The following is a 24611-nucleotide window of genomic DNA, read 5'->3' on the forward strand; positions in this document are numbered from 1 at the left end:
ATGGATTGCATGGACACCAGATTTTCTTTTGGTTTCAAGTCCCAGAACCTGCAACAACCTGTTATGGATTGCATGGAAACCAGGGTTTCTTTTCTCTTTTTTCCCACTTCCTTATTGTATTCAAAAAGCATCACTTCTACACGCCCCACAATAACATGCAGAAACATCTCCGCAGCTGTTCAATGCACTTGGAGAATGGTGGTAAATATGTTTGGAAGAAAGGAAAGTCGTAGAGCAATGCCCAATCAGCTTGGACTGGTTGAATATTCTCTGAAAATACACTGTATTTCCTTAGCAAAATAAGGTTGACAGTTGAATGAAACAGAGGTCAAACTTCCCTTTCTGAATTTCCTAAACTACAGCTCTGATTGGGAGGCATCAGCGTATTTCGCAACTTCTCACATTATTTTTTGCATACTTGTGATTTTTCTGCAGACAAAAGGTGCCCAAACCTGCTAAACTGAGTCCTTATTTACTTTTGAAAGCAGTGTAATAATAATTTATTGATTAATTAACTTATTTCATTAGCCCCATCAGCTGTGCTGGCTCAGTTGCTATGGCATTCCACAGCTGCTCATGAGGTCGCAAGTTTAATTCCGAACTCCAGTAACTGCATTCCAGGGGGGATGAAATGCAAAATCTCGTGTACCAAGCTTTAGGTCCCCATTAAACAAGCCACATGGGGTTAAAATCATATGAATCGTTATGCTACGGTGTCTCTCATAGCCTATGTGCTGCTTTGGCCAATAGCTAGCACTAAGCTGGCACTGTTGGGATTTTAAGGTGTTGCAGTTAACACCATCTATTCCACACCACGATGTGGGAATAGGTGGTTTAAAAAAAAGTCTCGCAGCCGTGATGTCAGCGGTTACTTTCTGGCACTTGCACTATGGCACAGGCAGTTTGGTTCCCATTACTCTGAGGAAATTGTCGCTGATGTGGACATCACTTTTAGCAAATTGCTGTTGCCACGTGTCTTTAGTTTCTGCATTTTCTTTTTCTGACTTACCAATACCCCCTCACTTACGGAATCGGCATGTATTTCCACATGTGCAGTCTAACAATAACTGAGCTTCATATTAGTGATCCTTTAGAGAGTTAATGTTAAAAGTACCACAAGTAGTAGTTCCTTTGTTCCTGCACAGACCTGACAGCATTCTATTTTCCCCACCCAAAAATTCTGTGGAGAGTGCAGGAGGTTGCACCTTGCGTCTGTGTCGTTGCCCGAAACTTGGGGCTCCTGGCAGGCCAAGCATACAGCGTTGATGCTGGCACAACTCTCGCGCGTGACGAAAGTGTGATGAAAGCCACTTTGCCAAGACGTAGTTTGCCTGTTCTCTCTTGTGCTGGTGGCTGCGACAGAGAACAGACTTGGCACAAGCACACAGTCACGTGGTGGCAAAGGGGGCATGAACTGCCAAAAAATGCAATGCTTGCATCACTCTGTCTGTGTTCTCTCTCTCTGCCTCTCCGTACTTTGACTTTTTGTCTTGTCAATCCACTTCCAGCTTCACCCGAGGAGCTGTTTTTCTTGTGATATATGTCATGCTTGAAGTTTCTTTGGAGGAAACGCGTTCAAAACTGACTTTCACATGGCAGCAGTTACTGCCATTATTTTAACAGTTACTAAAGAGGGAACAATAAGTTGGATTGATAAATTAGATCTAAAAAGAAAAAGGCAATCTTATCGCGAACAAAGAGGCCTGGACAGCCAGAAGGTACATGAAATGGAAAAAGTGTCATCCACATAAGACTAGCACGAAGTTTCAAAGGGAACCCATGAAGGTTTTTCAGAAACAAAACGCTCCAGTTGAAGAAATGTCGACCTGGTCCAGGAATCGAAACATGAAACCAATCAAGGCCGCAATCCAGGCTAGTTGGTCAGTCATACGGTGAGACTGAGCAGAGCTTAAAAGACGAGAACAGATGTACAGTGTATGCACACAGACGGTGTGTTGTCCTTCTTAAGCCTGTCCTTGTCTTTTTAGCGCTACTCGGTTTTCTGGGACCAACGCCTTTCAAAGGTGGTCGCTCTCCCATCTGGGCTAACCTAAAGTCCCTGTATGCGCTTTTTCTTTTTTTGTTAAAGCTAAGTAGCAAAAGCGTTTGAAGTGCCTTCACCGCATCTTATTTGCGCATTCGCCATCCGATCAATTCATTGCAAGTCATCGGAATTGTGCCATCAATTCCAATGACTTGCGACAGAGGGTGATCAGGAATGCCAACAAACTCAGCAGCATTGAGGAAGTGAAGGAAAATGTGCAAAAGGCCTCCTGAGTTTAATGCGATCAAGTGTTTGGCAAAAAACCAGCTCAATAAGTCAGGTTAGTCGGAATGTAAACATACATGTACTGACTTGGTCACTGACCCAAACTGTTCCACGTAGGGTATCATGACATCCTCGAAAATACGCAAAATGGAATCTTGACAGAGCGTTGAATTTTTACAGCCAAGCTGTTAAGGGCTAGTTCCCCCAGGATCATGTCTGCATGTAGAAAAAGCTGTCATCATCAGCATTTCGGCTCCATGTGCGTGGCGGTTTCCCGCCAGTTGTGCCTTAGTACAGGTGTCAAAATGGATGACTAACATGGCTGATAGGTCATGACATCAATAACATCACATGCTCGTCAGTTACATCACGATTAACGATAATAAAATCGCGTGTGGCGCATACCGGCATTGGATATGCGGGTATGAGCCAGGGACAAGAAAGAAACAAGGAAGGAAGGAACGAAAGAAACAAACAAACAAAGAAAGAGAGAAGGAAGGTAAGAAAGAAATCACGTGTGGCTTATACCCGTGTTGGATATGTGGGTATGAGCGGCCGAGAGCAGAAGCGGGAGAGATATCACAGGATCCTGACGCTGCCATGCAGTGTTCTGCGGCTATGAACGCTGTGGCTCATACACTAGTCTATGACGATTGGGTGGACTTGGCGCAGCAAATGCACTACTTGGCCATCGCGCCGGGGGAAAACAAGACACCGGTGTCTTTGCTCTTTGACTGATATGTCAAAGACGCTCAGTATAATCAATAATAATATATAAATTCACAATAGCAATATTCACTACAGCAGCCCCATCATAGTCACAGCTTCGCTGGCTTCCATCTTCACATTAGTGGAAGGGCTCTGCATTTTATCTTTTTATTTTTTTTTACGCCCTCGGAGTTCTCTATTCACATTGTGCAGCTGAGCTATCTCTTGTGATTGGTTACTCGCGTAACGAGTCACATGTGGGAAACATGCATGGGCATTCAACAAGCTGTGAGTTGTCTGATCGCTGTCATCCACCTAACTCTTTCTATTTCATTTTGTTTTGTTCTATTTTGCTGCCACTGCTGAGTATCAGTGCTGCATTCTAGTTGCAGCTAGTAGTGGAGAGGGCACATACCATCCCACTGCTGCAGTCCTTGACGCAGCATCCATTGTTTTCGCTCTTCGTGCTGCATAGTTCTTGGTGCTCAAACCATTTAGGATGTGGAGACTGATGACCCTGCGACATGACTACTTACGACTTGACATGTACATGCAGACGTTTGCTTCACAGAGCTAGAGCTGTGCATTCTGCTTCTGTGCAATTGTTTCGCTTCCAACTGGAGCTGCTGCTTTGACAGCACTGTGATTGTACTGCACTAGCTTCTACCATTGCCATTGAACCTTCATAAAGCTTGCTGCAATGGGATTCCATGGTAGGCATGTTGCAAAATGCACATTGACATGTGTTTTATGCAAAAAGGCAAAAATGCGCATGTACTTTGATTTGGGCGCACATTAAAGAATCTCGTGTGGTAAAAATTAACGGTGTGCCTCATAATCATATCATATATAGTTTTGGCATGCGAAACCCTGGAATCTTTTTTTTTTTTTTTATTCCTTGCAATCTGTTTTTGTGCAGCAATATCATCATTAATTGAATCGCAATTATTTGGCACTTCAAGCATCTGAATGTCATTTAATTACTGGCACAACAAAGACACCCATGTTACATTTATTGACATCTAAATGCAGCAAGCTCTTGACATTCCAACTTTCGTTTCGCGGCTCTCTTCAGAACATTTTGTGCGTCTTTGTCAGTGGTATGTTGTAAACATGAATGTCGGGAAGGACAGCTCAGAAGTTCAAAACGCGGTTCTTCTTTTGAGGGACTGCAAGGAACTCTGCAGCATGAAAAGAATTTGCTCACGAGGGCGGTTAATGTCGCGCGTTCAAGTGCGGCAGCCAGCAGTTCTTGTCATCATGATGGCATGTTTTATCGTTGCTACTTGTTGGTTTGTTAATGCAGCCACATGTCCATATGTCATGAACTTGCATTCTTAAACCTGTTTGATTGACATGACACTGGCTTTGGGAGCTCATTAGGCGAGACAATGTACCTTCTGGTATGTTTCCCTTTGTGAAATTACTTGGCTCTCAACATTATGTGCTTTGGGGCTGTCAGAGCAGACAGATTAGATGTAGGTGCAATGGCTTCTTGATAACAAGAAGCAAGAACCCCAATTTACGATTTATTGCTAAGGGCCAGCTATATGCATGATTTTATGCTGATAGTTCAGAAAACTCATATGCTAATAACTCTCTGGCAATGAAGCACTGCGAGTGTTGGCAGGCTCATGGAAACGAATGTGCATCCACATTTTATGCCATGAAGTAGTGATTGAACACATTGTTAGAGACCCTGGAGTTTTCTGCAGATGCATTTCTGTGTAGTTGACTGGGCTGGTAGTGTTTCTGTGTGGAATGAGAAAGCCATGTTGGATTTAATTGCCTCCGCTTAAGACGCCTTCATGCGTAATTGGGAAATGTTCATTGCATGTTTTGCTTAAGCTGTGCAGCTTAACAATTTTACATGGTCATAATTAATCGTGAAAAACAATGTACAACACATTTACTCTGCTTGAGAGAAAGTTTTAAGCGCACTACCCTATCTACTGAAACACAAACGTTTTCATTTGACCATAGGGGAACCTAATGGAATAAAACTTGTTTCAATTCACTAGAGAAAGACAAGCTAATTCTGTTGAGTGTTGAGGGAGCAGACATTTCTATCTATGCCCTTAATTTCCTGGCCGAAATTGTTCAAATTCGACAGTTTTTAATTGAATTTTAATTAGATTGAATGCAATTGAATTGAAAGTTTACACGTTTATAACTAGCAAGTGTTTAAATAGCAAGTGTTTAAACAGCATCTGTTAGAGCATCTCAAGTTGAGAACTCAAATAATCTCTGATGGCACTGTCTGGAATCAGGTGCTTGCCTAATTATTTCTTACTAATTGAACTACTCTGCATGAGTACAGGCAGAGTGGACCAGTCTCGTGGCTGCAGTGCTCAGGGGCACAAATAATGTCTTTCTTAGTGTACATGCAATTTCTGAGCATTTTTTAATGCTTTAGCATGTATGGCCAGAGTGCAGTGGTGGCCAGTGAATATTGAGCAAAGGTCATGTTTTCATTCCAAACACAACATTGAGACTATTGCGAGCATAGCTCCACAGTTTGAGTGGAGTATTTTTACTTTATTTGTGCTTAATTGCTGTAGACAGTAAGGTAATAGATAATAAAGTGTTAGATAAAATGTGCTCAGTGACCTTGTCTGTAGGTTATTACACTACCTTGTTGCAATTCTACCGGGAACTTAACAGGAAGCTTCATCTCGGGGCCAACTGTCATTTCACCATCCAGTATGTGTCAAGCGCATAAATATTCTTATTACATCAGGAAAAATAACCGGTACAAGGCATACGCACATGTTGCTCCATCTGCGTCAGTATAATTTGGGATGTCTTTATAAATTGATTGCATGGATACAAAATCTACGTTCTAATTGTCTTCTTTCTTTTTTATATCAACAAATTTAATCAAATTTACTTCAATGGATAATGAGTAAAATGCAGTGAGACGAGGAGAAACTTAGCGACATAGATACTTACATATTGTCACAGCCAATTAGATCATATTAAAGCTTATGAACACTGTTGGATTTTGCAGTGTTCGAGACATTGCCAAAGGGGTCATATATTTTCTTTTTTCGCGCTCTTTGGTTTAGGGCTGTATGTCAGATTAAAGCGTCTTTTTCTTGCCTCAAGTGGAACGTGCTAATAGGTTCCACCTACGCACCCATTCCTCACGAGGTGTCAGTGTGTACCTTGGGCCAAGCCGTCTGTGTCACTCTCCGCGTACGTACGAGGCAGCTGAAGAGGACAATGGTCATGTCACTCTCTCCACTGAGAGAGCTGCCTCTTTCCAAGCAGCTGTGCAGGCCGCTGCACTTTTGTTTGTCTGTGTGTGTCACGACTAGGGAGGCGGGGGGTCAGTGGGCGGCTGTTTATGCAGTTGGAAGCAAAGCGTACACAGGGAAGCGCTTGCGTTAACTTTGTTAGCGGCAAAACTTTGCAAAGTGAGGCCTTCTATGGCTCTTCGCTCCATTTTGCATGGACTGCTGTTTGGCCATTGAAACTGGGCCAATCTTGGAGACGTGTGATCAAAGCTGGGCTGATCCCAGAGGCAATTTGACGAAAGGTGGCGACTCTGTAGGCTGATATGATACCAGTGCACATGCGCTGGTCGTGTGCACACATATGTGCTTGCAAGGGCTTCAATGTGATCAGTAGCATAGGCTCTAACTTGGCGTTGCCTCCAGGCAACGCCAAGTCACAGCACCCACATAACTCCTAATATTAACAGATAGAGCTTACTAATAAGTGCAGCTTCAGCAGCATACCTTGGAAGGTCTGCCGGGAAGCTGTTGCTTGACTTTGAAAGTCGTCACCGGATGGTGTCTGCCCAGTTTTTAAAGCGAATAACTTTCTTTGGCTCTTTCGGCCTTGTTCACCACTGAAGCTCAGCACTGAAGCTCAGCACTGAAGAGGCAAGAGCCCTCAGACTTATCCAAACGAACACATTCCCAAACCTACACAGATACAGCAAAATATACCCACAAACATATTGCGTCATCTGCCCCTGGTGTGGCGACACACGCCCTACACTCTTTCACATCTCGTGGAGATGCCTAACACGTCATTTGAGCAGTGGGAGGTACAGCTGACCGGCGATACCCTAGCGGGACAAGAAGCTCTCGTCCAGCAAGTACGTCGAGCAGCCATGGCCAGTGGAATCCTGGAATGAGGACACCACCCACTCGTCCTGAAGATCAACGATCTCGATGGTCTAAATAAATGTTTTTCTCTCTCTCTCTCTCAGAAAGGAAAACATTCTCTTTTTTGTTCGCTCGCTCGTTCCTTTATTCGGGCTGTTCGTTTACATTGATAATCGTAGTTGATAGTTTCTGCACAATCTTTTTTTTTCTGAACTTGGGAGTCGTAGACCATCTTGTCACTGCAAAATTGAGTGGGACACAAGGTGCCAATTCTTCATCCTTGCGGCTTCGAATGGCTTTATGACTTCTGGTATTAGCCTCCTGAATAGTAATTTGCCAGGACAGTTGTTTGAATTGTAATTACCAGTTTCGTTTAGTCACCATGTGAACGACAGCTGTAAGATGGCTTTCATGGTGTTCTGCAGGAAAAGAACTGCCCAGAATTATACTTAATTAACCTGTGGTTGAATGCCACTGTCAAAATGTGATCTAGGTTTACGGACACACGTATTGATTATTTGTGCTCATAAAAATGGGGGATAAATTGAACTAGCTATTAATGATGAATATGTGGCTGCTCTGAAGAAATGTTGTGAGGAGAGCACGCAACAAACAGATTCGAACATAAAGGAACAATAAAATCAATTGTAATATGCTTTTACAATGAAAGCCTACCATTGTAATAGAAAAATTCGCATATTACAAGCTGTTCTCGTTGGTCTTTAAATTATTCCAGCTACCTTAGTAATTGCAAAAATCAGTGCAGTATATTAGTAAAAGGTTTACTGAATGGTGTGGAGAACAAAGCATTCAATCAAATGAAAGCTGTTTCAAATGAAGCTAACAGAACGCTAACCCCTGTCAAAAGAAACTGTTTTGTAAAAGCTTGTTGATCTGAATAGTTGAGGGGGGGGGGGGGGGCATGACATTCAGTTAACTATTTTACTCCATTCGTATGCTGCATTATCACTTCATTGTACATGTTCACAGCTTTCTTACTTTTCCTGCAAGGTTGTATGCTGCTTAGGTAAATTGTTTCTTTGTTCGTTTATGGCTTCTGCTTTAGCAAGATTGTTGGTCCAGTCTTGAAAGATGCATGGTACTGATATTGCATGGTGTAGCTGCAACACACTCTTAATAATGCAGTACCGCAAGAAAGAAAAAAAATTGTGATGGTCCACAAGAATGACTGTTAGGTGTAGGAGCCCTGGTTTGTGTCAGCTGTAGATGTTCAAGAATGAAAAATTGAGCGGCTGCTTCCACTTTCTGTTCAGAATTCTTTGCGAGGCCACACCGGGATTCCTCACATTCTTTGCTGCACTCCAAGTGTAGCGCAAAGGAATCTTGGCATAACATACAGGAAAAGCCAAAGAATGCGAAGATTGTTGATTCCTGCTGTCGAAGCTTCCTTTCCAGCAGAGGGGGATATAAAGGCTGGGAAGTTTCAACTTCCTCAAGTTTGTTTTCGTTTGCTATCTTTTATTTGTTATTGTTCTCTTTTTTTTCCCTCTCATCCTTTTGTTTGAACTGCCGGCGAGTATTACTTTGTTTTGGGTCCCTTTCCGACTCTCAATCTGCTCGGTGCCTCATTGCTCGACGACCCTTGGTCCGTCCCATCCATCAAGTGCGTGCAAGCGGCCCTCACCCCTCCCATTGCTGGATCCATCGTCCTGTTGTGCGGGTGACTGATAAGTTTGGGGGACTGTGCACAAAGTCGGGTGGAAAAACAAACCTCTCTGTGCCTAGGGCAACCTGCCAGGAACAGTTCTTTTCGAAGTGAATCCCAGGACCTCTCTTGGAGTGGGCCTGGAAGGTTTTCTCTTTGTCTAGTGGCTTGTCACTTGCCTTGCTGGCATGTGTGCTCGCCATGTGAAATTGTCCGTGAGGCTCCATGATATGTGTATTAATATAATGTGTGTGGTTTATGACAAGTTAGCCAGATGAAATGGATGATGTGTGTACAGAAAATAAATTGGTGCTTGGCATGCATGCACGCCAGCCAAATGAAATAATTTGAGAGACCTGTCAAGTCCTGCATGCTTTTGCATGCTGTACATGCTTTGTTATGATTTTCAGCTCTAAATGCACTAGAGATGGAGATATGATGAGAAATAAGCCATTGAGTCAAGCTTCACGTGTTTGTAAAGGCATCCCATGCCACTTTTGAAGCATGTAACCTAATTGTGTGAAAGCCTGAGACATTAGTACCTGAGGTCCTGCACTGCTTGCTGTAGGCCATGCATGATTTCTGCAGGGTGTGGACAGCACCATTAAATTGCTAGTCAGGCGTGTTAATCTAAGCATTGTTACAATTAAGTTCTTTGCTTCCCTTTGCCCCGATTTGATGGCACTGAGATTATCAAACTTATTTCACTTCACCTGTCATTCTTGTTTTCTTGAGGCTGGTGGGAACCCAACCACCAGTGTGGTGGCCACTAGCTTACCTCTCTTCTGGTTTTAGAGGTATTTGGAAAAGAGTAATAATGTAAGAAACTGCAATTCGTAGCAAGGTTCTGATTTTCCACTAATATACCTCAGTACATGAAAGAGTGCTCCAAGTAACCATTCACATTTTTGGTCACCTTTCATTCAGTGGCATTGTGTGCCTTTCCATTTGTGAGATTTACCGCCTCTATACCAGAATGTTTTTGCTGTCATGCCCACATTGAGAGCAGGCGCACATATTCTTGATGCCAGTCACCACCTAGTAGCGCGGAAAGCAAGTGTTCACGAGGCCCATCAGTGTCAACGCAGTTCTCTTCTGGCCTGACCAACATGCGTCGAGAGCCTTACTCACCTGAGTTCATTGAACTGCGGTGCTCAGGAATCCGTTGTTTGCCGCCTGTTTCTCAAAGATGATAGTTTTAGTTGCACAGAGAAAACACCCGGCAATTTTCCTTTTTCTTTTTCTGCTCTTTGTGGCATTTGTTTCTTTCATGCTACTCGTTTGCTTTCTGTGTGTGTATGCTTTTTTTTCTTTATTATTCTCCTCCATGAATCAGTGAGTCGTCCTTCAAGTCCACTCAGATGCAGTAGTGGTTTGTTTATCAGCAAGCAAATTTGCTATCTTTTTCTTTTTAACACTTTACGCTGATCTGGTTATTGGGAAATCAGATCATCTCTTGTTAGATGCAAGGAAGGAGGTGGTGTGCTGTGGTTGAGTATCGTGACCCTAGATAACGTGACCCGAGTTAACGCGACTCGAGTTTTAAGGGGGGTTGGTGGCAAGGGCTTCGTCACCTGACTGATATGACAGTGTCTGACGGCCCAAGCAGTCTGTTGAGTGTCTGCGAGTCCATTGAAAAGAAAAAAAAAAAAGAAAAATCCTTATCTCACCTGCCATCTCTGTTCTTTCTTTTTTCTTTATCTACAGAAGGAGCTCAATGTCTCCAGACGAGGAAGGTGAGTGATCGACAGCGCCATGCTGTTTATCTCGTGACTTCTTTTCATTTTTTTCGTGCCTTTCCATGAAAATCAGCAGTGCTCTTTCTTCCGCATGGGGAGAGCTGCTCGTGTGCAGTAGTATGTGTCCTCTTACCGGGGGAGCCAGGCCTGTTTGCAAGCCAGCCATCTGGCTGTACAGGCAAAGTGGGCCGTCCCGATAAGGGTTGTCAACCAAATTGCAAGGTTGGCAGCGCTGCTGCCGCTGCTTCTGTTGAGAAAGTCGTCGACGTGTAGCGGGCATTGCTAATTGCACTGTGCTCCCGAGTGATATTTCTGGCCCAGTTTTTCCAGCTAACTGACCCTTTGCGTAATACAGCCGCTCCATAAAAGTGGCTTGTATGCAAGAGGGGTCCCTTGGACATTGACGCGTTACTGGTGACACTATAAAAACTGTGCACATGTCAGAGGGTATTGACACATTGCCCTATAAAAATTGTGCATGCGCAGGTTTGGTTGCAAAACCACTGACACAGTGTACTTGGCCCCGTAAAGGTTGGTTGTGTGGTTTGAGGTGTCTGCTGTCGAGAAAAACTAGGAATTGGCTGGCAGCATGTATTGAAGTTGTTGGAGGATTCTTATCCCACTTGCTTCCAGTGAAGCCAAAGTGAACTCAAGCATTTATGACACGGCGAGCAGGATACCAGAAATAGACCAAGTGCCCCGCATAGCTCTAGGCATTGCATTGTTGTCCACTCTGGTAGATTTTAAAGCCATCAAGTGGTTGTTTGTTAGGTTTGCAAACATAAAATGATCACTGAGAGAATACAAAAAAAAGAGAGGGGGGGAAGAGCTGTCACATAAAGGAGTACAGCACTTGCCGGCTCATTAGAGAAAAGTGGCCCGTAGAATAAATAAATGAATAAAGTAATGAAAATTGGAGAAGGAAAACACTACATGTGTTCCAATAGCACTGAGAGCATTAACCTCTGTAATGTATTCACGTCCAGCTTGTTAAACTTATTGCATAGAATTGACTGGTGTCAGTAACTTGGCCTTTTTGCAAACTCCCAGTTTGTCTTTCCTAGGAATGACAATTTCGGAGATAACAACCTTGTGAAGTAAATGAAACAATGAAGCCAAAAAAAAAAAAAAGCGTACGGGAAACTGTCATACTAATTAATTCAAATGTATAAATAATAAGGGAAAGGGAAGTGAAAGCTGACGAAAAGATAACTTGCTACAGGTGGGAGCCTGACTTGCATCTTTCGCATTATGCGTGTAGTGCTTTACCATTAAGCTAGTGTAGTGGCCATCCTCTCGTAAACTTTCTCGAACACTTGTGTACAAGGTTAGCCCTAGGAGTGTTAACCAGCAGTATCCCACGGCCATTTTGGCAAATGTGAAACATCATTTCAACCACAGGCGTCGTATATTATGTTAACTTAGAACAGGCAACTGACCAATAAACACCCGTATGCTACGTCATGGCATCAGGGTTGCTCAAGTCGAGGCCAAAAAAAAGTACAGATGTAGAGCAAGTTTGAAGAAATATGCAGGCTTCAAAGAGTTGCTCTCGGACGCTGCTTATGGTCGCCTTGCACTTTTTTTTCTCCTGCAAACTTGTGTCACTGGATGGCTCTCCGCTCAAAGCCCAGAGTGCAGCTTGTTTTTTTTTTTTTTTTTTTCGGCAGACCCACACGGCTGGGTCACATCGCTTTGTTTCTGCGAGTCTGGTTTCTTGAAGTGTCCCACTTTTGGGCCATATTTCGTGCCAGAGTTAGCCTTGACACGGTGAACCTCCTCTCCGTGCTGGCTTAATTAAGGGAGAAAAAAACCCATATGTGTGCCTACTTTTAGTTACAGTGCGTGCTAAAGTAGTTCTAAGACTTGTATTTCTTGTCTTCATGCCAAAGGAGAAGAAAAGAATTCAAAAGTTTCTTATTAAGAAGGGCTGAGTGGTTGGCCTGAAGTGCATTTGTTTAGCCAGATACTCTGTCATGGGAGCTGATGTTCCAGCTAACACCGATCAGCACTGGGGAAAACAAAGGGCTGACAGGCGCCAACTGGAACACCAATGCATTTCACTACAGCTTTAGAGGATGGATTTCTCAAGGCTGGTTAGAGCTAGGCACAATATTTCTGCTAAACTACTATTAGTTCATTACTGCTCGGGTTTAATTCCACGATTGGAACATGTGATCTAAAGAAATTAAGTTAATTGGTTAAATTTTGCTGCTAGCATCACTGTGAAGATCTTGAATAGTTCCATTATCATTTAAATAGATAACGCAGTATTTATTGATAAAAAGTTTTAAAATGTTATCCCCTACAAGCAAAAAAGAAATTTTGCAGCAGATGAATGTTCGTTGCACTGCACTTCATGATGAAAATGTTTCACTACGAGATCTTGTGCAGTGGTGGCTTCTTCGTTGACTATACTATACAAGGTGCTTTTTTTTTTTAGGTTATACAGAATTTTTAAATATCGTCTGTATCAGATAGTGTAATTTTAGTCCTTGAGATAGATTACTCGACGCGGCAAATGTTACCCATGTGAGAAATCGAAATGCATAATCCAATAATTAACTATAATTCACCAATTACCTTTTTAATTAATTACTTTATGGCACATATTGCAAATTATGAAATTGTAGTTTACGGAACTGGAGTCACCCTGAAAATTCGTTCCAAGTGGATATGTGTTGCGAACTCACCAGCTACGATTTGCCAATTGCAATATGTGGCGTAAAGTATTTAATAAAAAAAACTTAATGAACTTTTTAATTAGTCAGTTATGCATTTCACTTTCTCTTGCAAGTAATGTCCACCTCTCATGGTAATCCAGCTCAGTGACTAGAATTATGCTATTTGCCGCAGGTGATCTGCCATAGGCTTAGTTGTTTCTGTAATTTGCGTGAGTGCATTCTCGCAGGTCGCCATTTTCTCGTCTAGGGTTGAGCTCTAAGCTCTGCACAAGAGAGCTTCGATTTCCGCCATGACATGGACAGTTTTTACTTTGCCGTTCACACAAACTTGGGTCATTGCAGTTTTTGACATCATTTATATTTCTTGCTGTACCGTACAGATAATGAAAATGCCATAGCCTCAAGGCTAGGTATATACATTTTAAAGATCACTTGCAGTAATATGTTGCAGCATCAGTGGAGTGGGAGCACAACATTTCTTAAATTGTCATTTATTTATGTAGGATGAACGTCCAAGCCCTCGAATACCCTAGAAAAGATACTGGCAAGTGTCAGAATGTCCTAGATAATTTATCGTAGCTCTTGTTTCTACAAACTTGTCTTTATTTAGGCACAGATGGTGTAGGTGTGTCATGAGATCATGATGCACAAGCTGGCTCTTTTCCTGCGATTGCTGCAACAGCCACGCACAGGTGCAGCAAGTAATGTCTGCAAAGGTTGCTCCGTTTTATGATGTTACGATAATGTCGATGAGACCCAAGTCTAATATTTTGAGAGCAACATTGGTATCAAATTAAAGTATCTTATAAGCGTTTCACGACCTTCATACTCGCCAGTTGTCATCCTTTTGTGTGCGAAAAACAAGTGTCAGTTTCTACAACCTTGACTAAGTGTGTCAGTGTTCCTTTAAACCACCTTTGAGGCTCGGCTTTTTGACGAGTGCCCTGCGGCCTTCCAAGCCACGTGCCTGCCCCAGTTGACAGCTACCACCCAGTCTCATAACCCTCTGGAACCGAAAGCAGTACCGGGAGGCGCTCGGGAGGTGGCTCTCTCGCCCACGTCACGGCGCACAGAAAGAGAAGGGAGGTCTTCCCCGGTTGCTTTTTAAGGAGCCACCGCGCTGACCCAACTGCCAAATGTGGAGTGGACAAGAACCACCGCGTGCACGAGGGATCTCGCAGAGAAAGGGCGGAAGAGAGAGGAGAGGGCTTAGGAGAGGAGGGGAAAATGGTGGGGTGGCTGGAGCTAAATTTAGCGGCCTGCTCGCCGTCGGCAGCAGGGCCAGTTGAGCGCACCTTCGCGCACCTGACTCACCAGCCAGAAGCGGCTGTCAAGGCACTGCGTCTTTTCTTTCTGTCGAACCTCGCTCAAGGTCCTCCTCTCTTAGCCTCTCACAGATTTGCCATGGGTTCTGTGAGGAAATTGGGGAACGGGCTGCTCAACCTGGCTCTCATTTGCATCAGCTAGCTCTTTCACACTCGCATGCTCTTTTCAGGATAACACACCTTCCATAGGGTGCGATTCATCTGTTCTAGGTAGTCAGATTCACCGGTGCGCACCGTTAACTTGAACCCTTGCAAACTCTTTTGTGTTAGGGTCTGGTTACAGTGCAGCCATTTGCAAGCATTACCAGTAAACCCATCCATGTTATAATTGCAGTTGATTTCTCTCAGGGGGGCAGTTTCGCTCTCTTTATAAATTTTGTTGTAATAACTAGCTACAGGGGGATTTTAAAAGTTTGCTGGTAGCCAAGGCTATACAGGCATCGAACTGTGAAGGTCACGTTTAGTGATTTAGAGTTTAGTGTTTAGTCCTCTGCTTCATAGACCCTGTGTTGCTTGTAATGTTAACCCCTTAACTGCCAATGACTTGCCGTCACAACGAGCATCCTCTGGTTGTGAATAATCGTTCTAAATTTTTGCTAATTTTCGCTCATGTGTATGTGTTCAGTTTCTTGTAATTTTGCCAAGAAAATAATACACAATGACTTTTGCCAATGCTGTTTTTTTTTTTTTTCACTTCTAATTTTTTGGGGAATTTATCACAGCAGTTGAGGAGCTAAACTGCATCAGTTAATTCATCATCAGAGTGTAATCTACTACACTATCCCTCACTTTTCTTTCCATTGTCTCAAACATGCCTCTTGGCTTCCTTTTAAGTTCTTTGGTTGTCCTTCAAGTTTTGGCTCTGTATGTCAGTGCTGACAGAATACAGTGATTACCTTATTTTATTTTCGAAGACATTGATGACCTCTTCTTCTTGACATACAAGTTTCTGTGAAACAGACTTCAACCCATTTATATGGTTATAGAGATTTTGTCGTCATTTTGGTCCCTTGTGACAAGTTGGTTAAATATGTTAGCTCTGTTATAGATCCATTGCGAGCAGTACCGCTTAAGACAAGGACACAAAAAGGATGAAAACAGCACACAACCTAGACTTGTATAATGTAAAGCTATTCCAATCTGTTCTTATTCCAAATTGGCCATTAGCCCTCCCTGATAGGTCAGAATGGTTTGGGACCAGCTCATATATATGGACAGAGTTCGAGCCATTTTAACCAATCATGGTGGGCTAATGGCCGAATTAAAATAAAAACAGATTGGAATAGGTTTACATTACACCGGCCCTGAGGTTGTTCTCTTTAGCAGCTCTGGCACAAAATGTTTGATGTTTTATAAAATGTACGATACGCTTCTAGCAGAGCACTAAGGTTGAGAAGCAGCCACAAGATATCTTGAAAATAAAGTTGGTCTCCGAATACCCAGACCTGGTGTCATCGACCCTATTGTGATGTCGTGACTTGGAGAAAATTTTCTGATGTTGCGTAGCAATAAGGCTAATCATGAAAATGATGAAGTTGGTCATAAAAAAAAAAATCGGTGAAATTGCTGTGTTCACTTCTTCTCGTTCATGTGTGGCTGCCGCAGCAATCGCAGGGACAAAGTGAGCCAATATATCATGGCATCACGATACACCCGCCGCGGTGTTCTTAGCAGCTGTCGTGTTGTGCTGCTAAGCACGAAGTTGTGGGTTCAATTCCCAACCACGGCAATTGAATTTTGATATCGCCAAAATGCAAAAACGCTAGTGTACTCAGACTTAGATGCACATTAAAGACCTTTAGATGGTCAAAATGAATCCAAAGTCTCCAGCTATGGTGCGGCTCATCAGATTGTGGTTTTTCACGTGTGAAACACCAGAACTTAAATTATTATTGTCTTTTTTAATTTAATTTGACTCCCGAAAAATAACGGTCAGAAACGTTGTCAGCACTTCTTTAAGCAAAGTTTCTTGCAATAGATCATCGTCAGCCGGCCCGATGCGTCGTGTTAATACATTCATATACAGAAGCATGCTTCTTAGGCACAGAGCAAGTTCTCAAAAGGCAGGCTTCGAGGAACTCTCTCGAGGCTGGGGGTGAAACTGTTGAATGGGGTGCGATGAGCGTAGCTCCAGAATGGAAACCAGACAAGGCAACAGGGTGTGCATGATTTCCAAAAAAAAAGAGCTCGTGCACTTGCGAAGCCTGTGTGTGAGATACCATCCAGCTGCGCGCACTGCCACACACCTACGTCTTTCTTTGTCTTTTATTTCGCTTTCCCAGAAGAGTAATGTTCAGCAGCTGGCACTTCCCACAGTCCTTGAAACTGCAGGTTTTGCTTTTTTTTTTTTTTCTTTATTAAGCGCGAAGGTTCTGGTGCGCCAGGTGCTAAAGTCAACATTTGCCTGTCATTTTGAAGGGGAGAAAAAATATTATACGGAGAGCTAAATAAAAAATATACTTTTTATCTTTGACCCTGTTGTCTAGCTTTCCAAGAGCAGTTTTAAGAAAGCTTTATTGCAAGCAATATTTTCGTTTTTCTTCTTTTTTTGTTAGTTTTTTGTTTGTTTTACCGGTTGGAGTGGTGTGCGCGCATACTTATTATATTATATCTGTTCAAGTGAAATTACACAATTAAGTTATATTGGCTCTTTTGGGACTCAGCGCCAGCCATTGTGTTTGCAGGCCTGTTGGATGTGTCCATTCATTCTTAGTGGTGTCCATTTATAGGTAGTTCATAGTTCATTTGTAGACTTCATGCCAGCAAAGCAAAAGAAAAAAGAAACAAAGAAAACAGTGAAAAAATAAGTTGTTAGGTGTAGTTCAATGTTTTCATCTGCACAGTGCATTCAGGGCCCAGCTATTTCTGTAGCATTTGCCGGCCGTTGGTTAAATGCCCTTGACACACAGTTTTCCATGCGTGTATATGAATTATGTATGAGAGAAATGACGACACTTAATAACCATTTCCCTGTTGCAAGATATAAGCACATTATGTGCCTGTCACATCTGCATAACTGACAAACTAGTGATGCAAGAGCATGTTTGCATGGGCAACGGCGTGTGTGGAATGTGCACGTTATGGATGGGCAACTCCGGCACACATGATGCAGAAACAGGTAGTGGTGCACAGAACAAAGGCGAGCGCGATTACTGTCGTAATGTCATGGGCCTGTGAAGAGCTGTTGTTGATGGCTTTGGCTCATGAATCGGGACACGTGCATCGATTATCTTGTGGCCTAGTGTAGTGTAGATGACTGCTTTCACTCTAGCATGTACGGTATGGTTCATTGTTAAAGGGAACATCACCTAAGCAGCAACAAAGCCAGTATTTCTTTCCTTTATTTCTTTGCCTTTATTGGAACGAAGTGGCTGATGTGATTGATTGTACATACGCGTACATATAAGAAAAAAATCTCTCTGGAATTTTTTTGCTTTATCTCGACGGCAATGAATGGTACAATACTGACTGCATATTTTGAACGCTGGGCCAGACTGTACGTGCAGGGCATGTTCCACGTGCAGCAATTTCTTACATGTTGGTCAAGACAGATTACTAAAATATGTGGTGCCTTGTAGCTGCTAGTTCAGGAATGGTTGATCATGATCTAGAAATTTTGACAGTCCATAGCCAGCTTTGCCAAAGGTTTAGGCTGTGGTCATAGTTCTGCACTTCACCTGCCAAGTACTTGCAAAATTTTTGGTTGTCCTGATTCTTGTGTAGCTCGTCTGCCAAGGTTCCAGCTAGTTAAACTTCAGGGAAAGTATGAGGTGAATTGGAATAGTTATTTTCAATTCGGTAGTTGAAGATGAAGAAAGTGAGACAATACGGTACTGACCAACTGCTAAACCAACTTGCACAATTATCTGCCTTTTTCAATAAAATAATACCCGACTACAGTGATCTAGAAGGTTGGCATGTTATGTAGAACCACCATCAACTTCTTTTTCTCTGTCAAGAAATGCAACACTTGCACACTTATGTGTGTGTGCTGTACAAAAGTTGTTTCAGCAGTGTTGTGGAGGTCTGAACAACAGTTGTTGAAGGGACACATGTCGGCTATTACAGACGAAAGCTATTATTCTTCGAAACCTACTACATAATTAAAACTGCTATTAAGTGCCCCATAAGGCATATTGCAGATCGTATGGAACAAAATGCTTTTTTAATTTAGAGCAAAGTGCAATGGGATTGATCAAAGGATAAAAAATCAATAGCGCGCCTGATAAAGGGTTTTGCAACTTCTTCAGCCAATTAATTTGCAGCCCGCAACTGCTTTTGTCCAAGGACAAACGCAGCACGCAGTGCACAATACACGCACAAAAAAGAAAACTGAAGTCGTAGCAACAAAGTACAGGCAATGCCACGTGATGAATGGCTCGTAGAGTGCCGTGCCGAACAATAGAGATGCAGCCTCGATGAATAGGGTGGTGCCTCCGATCTGAGAACAGGTGTGGACGTGCGCGCGAGTTCCCGCCGTCCTTTTTCTTGCTCCTCCCACCGCCTTCTTCCATTTGAAGAAGCATGCGCGTTGGAAGAAGTGTGCGTGTAGGAGCGGATCTTGCTATTCTCGGTTTTTGGGCGACCTACGTCGGCGTTGCGGGGAGCAAAGTTTTCAGTAGTATGCCACTGAAACTGAGCAAGCATGATCATGCGGGAGCGACGCTTCAATTCGAGGCGTAGGAGTCCAGAGATAACGGTGTCGCCAGCTTCGTCGCCATGGTAACTGAATTTATTTTATATAATGATTGACTGTCGATAAATGGGTCAAATTATACTGTTTTATTCCAGCGTACTGGAGACTGCTTTGAAAGTATGTCAAGGAGGTGCATTGTGCATTTTTGAGTGAGTCCACCTAATTGCAGAGTAATTAAATATCGGTTCATTGTAGTCAATCATGTTGTGTTTTTTCATGAAAAGGATTTAATCACTGACTTGGAGCCCATGTACAAGTGAATTATTGACTGCAAGCATTACGAGATGGGAAAAAGCTATTATTGTGTCCATTGGTGTTGAAACAAGGCACATTGACCATCCTTTCAAGAATTGCAGAGCCTTCAGAAAAGTATTTACATGTGCAGGAACAGGTTTAGAGTGAAATGTAGCTGCATGGAGTACTAAAGAGGTTCAATTTAGCTGGAGCGCAATGTCCATAATTTTTTTTTTTACTTGTCTGCTGGGCACACACATACATAATGTCTGCGTGCACGTGTGCGTGTGTGCACGCACGCGTAAAGCTTTGGAACTGCTAGTTTTGTGGCCGTTGTCAAATTTTGCAAAAACCAAAGGTAGGGAACTGGTGAGCAGAAATTATGGGCCCAGATTTCGTGACTTATCAATGTCACATAGTTGTTAGGGATGTTTTATCAATTTGACGTGATGGGTAGGGCTTGTTGTATGGGCTTTTACAGATAGTTTGTCACTGCATCAGGCAGTGGCATAAGGCTTTGTTGACGAGCTCTGGCATCTGTCACATTCCCACTGCACTGCTTTGCCCACTGCAGAGGTGAACTACTTTATGAACAGTTTAGCGCATACATTCCTATGGCTTTTGTCTTTGTTGTCTTTTGTCTTTGTCATTCTCAAGTAGCTGCCTCAGCAGATGTAAAATTTACAAGGTTTTTTTTGAGCAGCTGCTTTGACTGCCCAATGCCATCATTGATTTATGCAAGTGCTAGGACAAAGGCCTCGCAACTTGCATTTGGCTTTACATTGTGAGACTGCATCATTTCCTGTTTCCAGGCTCCTAGCTGTGCTTTTAATTCATCTTCTTTTTCTAAATTGCTACTACGTTTTCTATATACCAGGTTATCTGTTTTAATGGAAAGAGACTTAAGATCTCCTGGGGTAGATATGCATCACAATTCGGTCTAGCCGGACTACTGTAAGACGCTACTTGCAATAAAAATTGCCGAGTGATGTTAGCTGATTAAAAAGGTTAAGCTCCGCAGTACTGATGAGCTTTAACTGAGACGTCAGTGCATTTTGCCGCATATTATGAAGACATCTTTACCCACCGCGGTGGCTCAGTCAGCTAAGGCGTTGCGCCGCTGAGCACGAGATTGCGGGATCGAATCCTGGCCGCATTTCGATGGAGGGGAAATGCAAAAACGCCCGTGTGTTTGCGTTGTACTGCACGTTAAAGAACCCCAGATGGTCAAAATTAATCCGGAGCCCTCCACTACGGCGTGCCTCATAATGAGAACTGGTTTTGGCACGTAAAACCTCAGAAAGAAGATGATGAAGACATATTTCCCAAAACTGGGTTTAGGTGCAGCATTTCAGCAGAACAAATATTACATTGTTATTATGTAGCTGCAGTTTTGCAAGTAATACTTGCGCTCGAAAGGGATTAATTACAAATTTAATTATTTAAGTTTAGTTAGCGAATATCACACTGCAATTTGTCTTGCAAGTAGTGCCCACCTCTCCACGTAGTCCAGCCGATGTAACAGAAATGCAATATCTGCTGCTGAAGATATTTAATAGGTCAGTTTTCATTGAAATAAATAACCTGGGGTAGTTTTATTCTAATCTTACTCCATCATCTTTTTTTTTTTTTTTCGTGCCTTTCTTCTACAGAAACTAGTGTCTCATTTGTGCATTGTTGAATTCGAACACTTTATGTGCGGGTCAGCATTGCAAATGAATCTTTTGTATTTCCTCTGCTCTCTTTCTGTGCAGTCGGTGCTCGTCGGCTCGCAAGAGCCTCATCTGCAATACTTCCCCAACCCTTCCCCGGTGCCATTCTCCCATTCCACAGAGTGAGTGCACATTGTGCTTGTCAAGCAATTGGGGCGACCAGGGCGGCATGAAGGTGATGCTACTTATCTGCCAGTTTTCCTTCCAAGAAATGTAGTGTCGAGCTGTGCTTAGATAGTGCAATTTATTTGGATAAGGAACTAACCTTGGCAAGGACGTGAGCTTGCACTGGGGAAGGGGCCCTAAGCAGCCTCGCGTCATGTGTATAGTTGCCAGGGAGACATACGGATGAGTGACACACCCTCCTCTTGCGCGTTATGTGAAGGCAATGTGTCCACTGCCTATAAAGTTTAGCGTCATCAGTACTTATCTACTGCCCTGCACATGACTGGCCTGGTGATGTGGCAGTGCGTGATAATGCCTTGAAGCCCAATACCATGGTGTCTTTTTTTCTGTATTCTTTTTTGTGGCAAGATAACAGCTTAAGAACAATAATCAATTTAGCGCCAAAGGCGTGATCGCAGAGAAGGGAGGACGTAAAGACAGGACGAGCGCTTTATGTCATCCCACGCCTCTGTGATCGTGTTTTTCTAGATTTGTTATTGTTCGACATGCTCCAACTAGCCCAACAGCAAGCACTGCACTCACCTTAAAATCCTCTCTAAATACGTAAGTACAAAAAAATAGCTTTACTCAGCATCTGCTGCACCAAATTTGATGCAGTTTCTGCATTCAAAAGAAAATGAAAAAAATGTGCTGACCATAATGAGCAGATTTTCCGATTTAGGCCATCTATTCTTTTCAGGAAGGTTGTGGGAAATTGCAACATTTTCACAATATGAAGTCTCAAGTTTACAATTCTTTAACTTCTAAGTAAAAAACATAATCGCAATTATATAAACACCTATTTAGATACCTAAAGCGGACAAAATCGATGTATTATGCATTCCTCTAAAATATACCAGTAATGTGTGTGTGTGGGGGGGGGGGGGGGGGGACTTTTACAAAACCCTCATAAGCATTGTAGCTATTTTGTGCAAGTTTTAAACTCATATGTCAAATTTGTCTGCTTTAAGTGCTCAAACATGATGTGGTTTGCAGAACTGCAATATCTGTTCTTGATGCAGAGTTATGGATTTGTAAACCTCATGATGCACTTTTGTTGAAACATGCCAATTTTTGTAGAAGCAGTGAGGCCTGAAATAAATATTCTACTTCCTACCGTGGATATAATTCAGTTCGCTCTCTTAAATGCAGCAAGTTTTATTCAAATCGATTCGGCATATGTCTAACAAGAGCATTTATGGGTTTCGGCAGTATAGTATTTTATGAGGAAATCGTAGTTGGCACCAGGGTGAAGCTTCTTCCTAACCAACATGTTTATTATGCTAGCTGTTTTAAAGTTCGATATGATCAGCGAAAATGCCTATTCAGTAGACATTACAGTCATGCGGCAGACATCATGGCCATGTAGCAATGTCGTGGTCACATCACATAGCAGACGCTGTGGCCATATAGTGGATGTCACAACCACGGAGTGATATTGGTGCCTCTGCTAGACTAGAATGCATGGGCATTAAATCTTTTATGCCCAAACCCACCAGGCCCATTCAAGCCGCGATAGGCCGAATTTATTACCGACCTGCGAGTTAGGTGTACAGCACTCCGCACTGTCCCGACGTTTGCCGGCTTTGTCTCCCCTTGCAGGCAGCCCTCTGGACAGCCCCCGCAACATGTCCCCGAGTCAACACTTCGCATTCGCCCCCGTCAAAAAGTGAGTCCTTGACTTTTTTTTTTTTTTTTTTGCTGCCATCCATGTGGACTGTCTGCAGCGTATAGCCTCTAGACAAACATCTGCTTTAGTCAATCCATAACATTGTCAAGAAAGCAGAAGGGTGTTTGCAGTGAGTGGCTTCAAAGAGTGGGGAGACGTTACAGTTTCCCCGCAGAGCCACCAGCCTCTGCACACGGTGCACCTGCTTCGTGTTGCACAGCAGATAAGCACATAGGGACTTGTCTGGAGGAGAAAGACGGGAATTAATTTCATGTCCAGAAAGTAAGTGCTAAATTGAAATCTCGTCATTTATGTGCAGTGTGCTCTACTCTTAAAGGCAGTATTTGGCCTTTGTTACAGCCGAGATATGTAGTGAAGGCCTGTATAATATTTCTTTATTTGTAGATGCCTGCCTAATGCATTATATATACTTTTATTTATTTATTTGTTCAAAGTCCCAACAGGCTCTGAGGATGAGTATTGAGTGAGGGGGCATTAGAAAAGGCTAAACATAATGAAAAAGAGTGGAAGTCAGCTCTTTACATAAAACATTGCAGTGTAATATTGAATGCTATGCATGGCCACATTTTTTGCAATGCAAGATAATTTGGCCCTTGCACCACAAAAATATGCACATCATCGTCATCATCAGGACATGCTTTTCTTTGTTTCCTAAAAGCCTTATCCACCACTATGACACAGCCTGCTCCATTTCAACAAAATCAACTCAACCACTTGAGAGGTATAGAATGAGTGCTAGAATTTGCTGTAAATTTCTGCTTGATTTCTCATGGTGAGGACATCATAACCATCATCTCTAATTATGATGGACAGGCAAGATGCCTGGGGTTAACTGAAGTTGTTCAGGACAGGTTGTTCATGACAGGTCATCGCCTGCCACTACGCGTTAGCTTTATCACAAGGAGTGCTGCAGTTTGTTCTGTTTACTTGTGGTCTTCTTTAACTCCGAAGAGAGTCTGCCACATTTTGGGTGTTCATTTTAAAGCAAAGCTTTCTTTGTCAACCCTCCCGGCATTGCTGACCGTGTCTTTAACACAGGAAAGCACACAACAAAGCGGCTTATATAACCATTGTGCTACCCCTGCAATTGCACCTTTGACCGGCTCTGTCCTTAACTGAATTACGCAGTGAAACAACAATAATACCTAAATATACTTGCAACAAACTCTGCAACAAATGTATGCCTTCAAGCATGGAATCCCTTTATTAAAGCGAAGCTTTCTTTCCCTTCCTCCCTGATGTTTGGTTCGTCTGCTCGGTTGCATTTTTGCCAGGTTGGCCGATCCTGGAGATAGTGTTATCAAAACTATTCCAGTGACCCTTCCAAAACTATTCCAGGTCATGTGCTAGAGGTACACAAGCTTTGCTGTCCTGCCAAGCTGGCACGTACATTTTCGCATATCTGCCAACTCTCCTGATTTGTCCAGGATACTCCTGAATTCTGTCCAATTCTCTTGATTGTACAGACACGGCCATAAATCTCCTTAAAAACTGCCCCAACTTCACCGCGAAAATGCGTCATGCAGCACAGCCGCATCGCAATTGCCATTATTCGCTAGCCAGCTAGACAGTCAGATTTAAATCCAAGCCATTTGTGTGTCGGCA

The 24611-nt window shown here is 42.9% G+C and overlaps 1 protein-coding gene across 4 annotated transcripts in view; it reads left to right on the forward strand.

Annotated features, from left to right (window-relative positions):
- Positions 1-24611, forward strand: part of LOC119433579 (microtubule-associated serine/threonine-protein kinase 3-like) — a 285069-nt gene that overhangs the window by 216932 nt on the left and 43526 nt on the right. For all 4 annotated transcript variants that reach the window (XM_037700825.2, XM_037700827.2, XM_037700828.2 and 1 more), the window contains 3 exons: positions 10469-10497; positions 21194-21273; positions 22919-22985. In XM_037700825.2, coding sequence (XP_037556753.1) covers positions 10469-10497; positions 21194-21273; positions 22919-22985 — 176 coding nt within the window. The remainder of the gene's footprint in view (positions 1-10468; positions 10498-21193; positions 21274-22918; positions 22986-24611) is intronic.

This window comes from Dermacentor silvarum, chromosome 11 (genome assembly GCF_013339745.2).
Source record: "Dermacentor silvarum isolate Dsil-2018 chromosome 11, BIME_Dsil_1.4, whole genome shotgun sequence".
NCBI lineage: Eukaryota > Metazoa > Arthropoda > Arachnida > Ixodida > Ixodidae > Dermacentor > Dermacentor silvarum.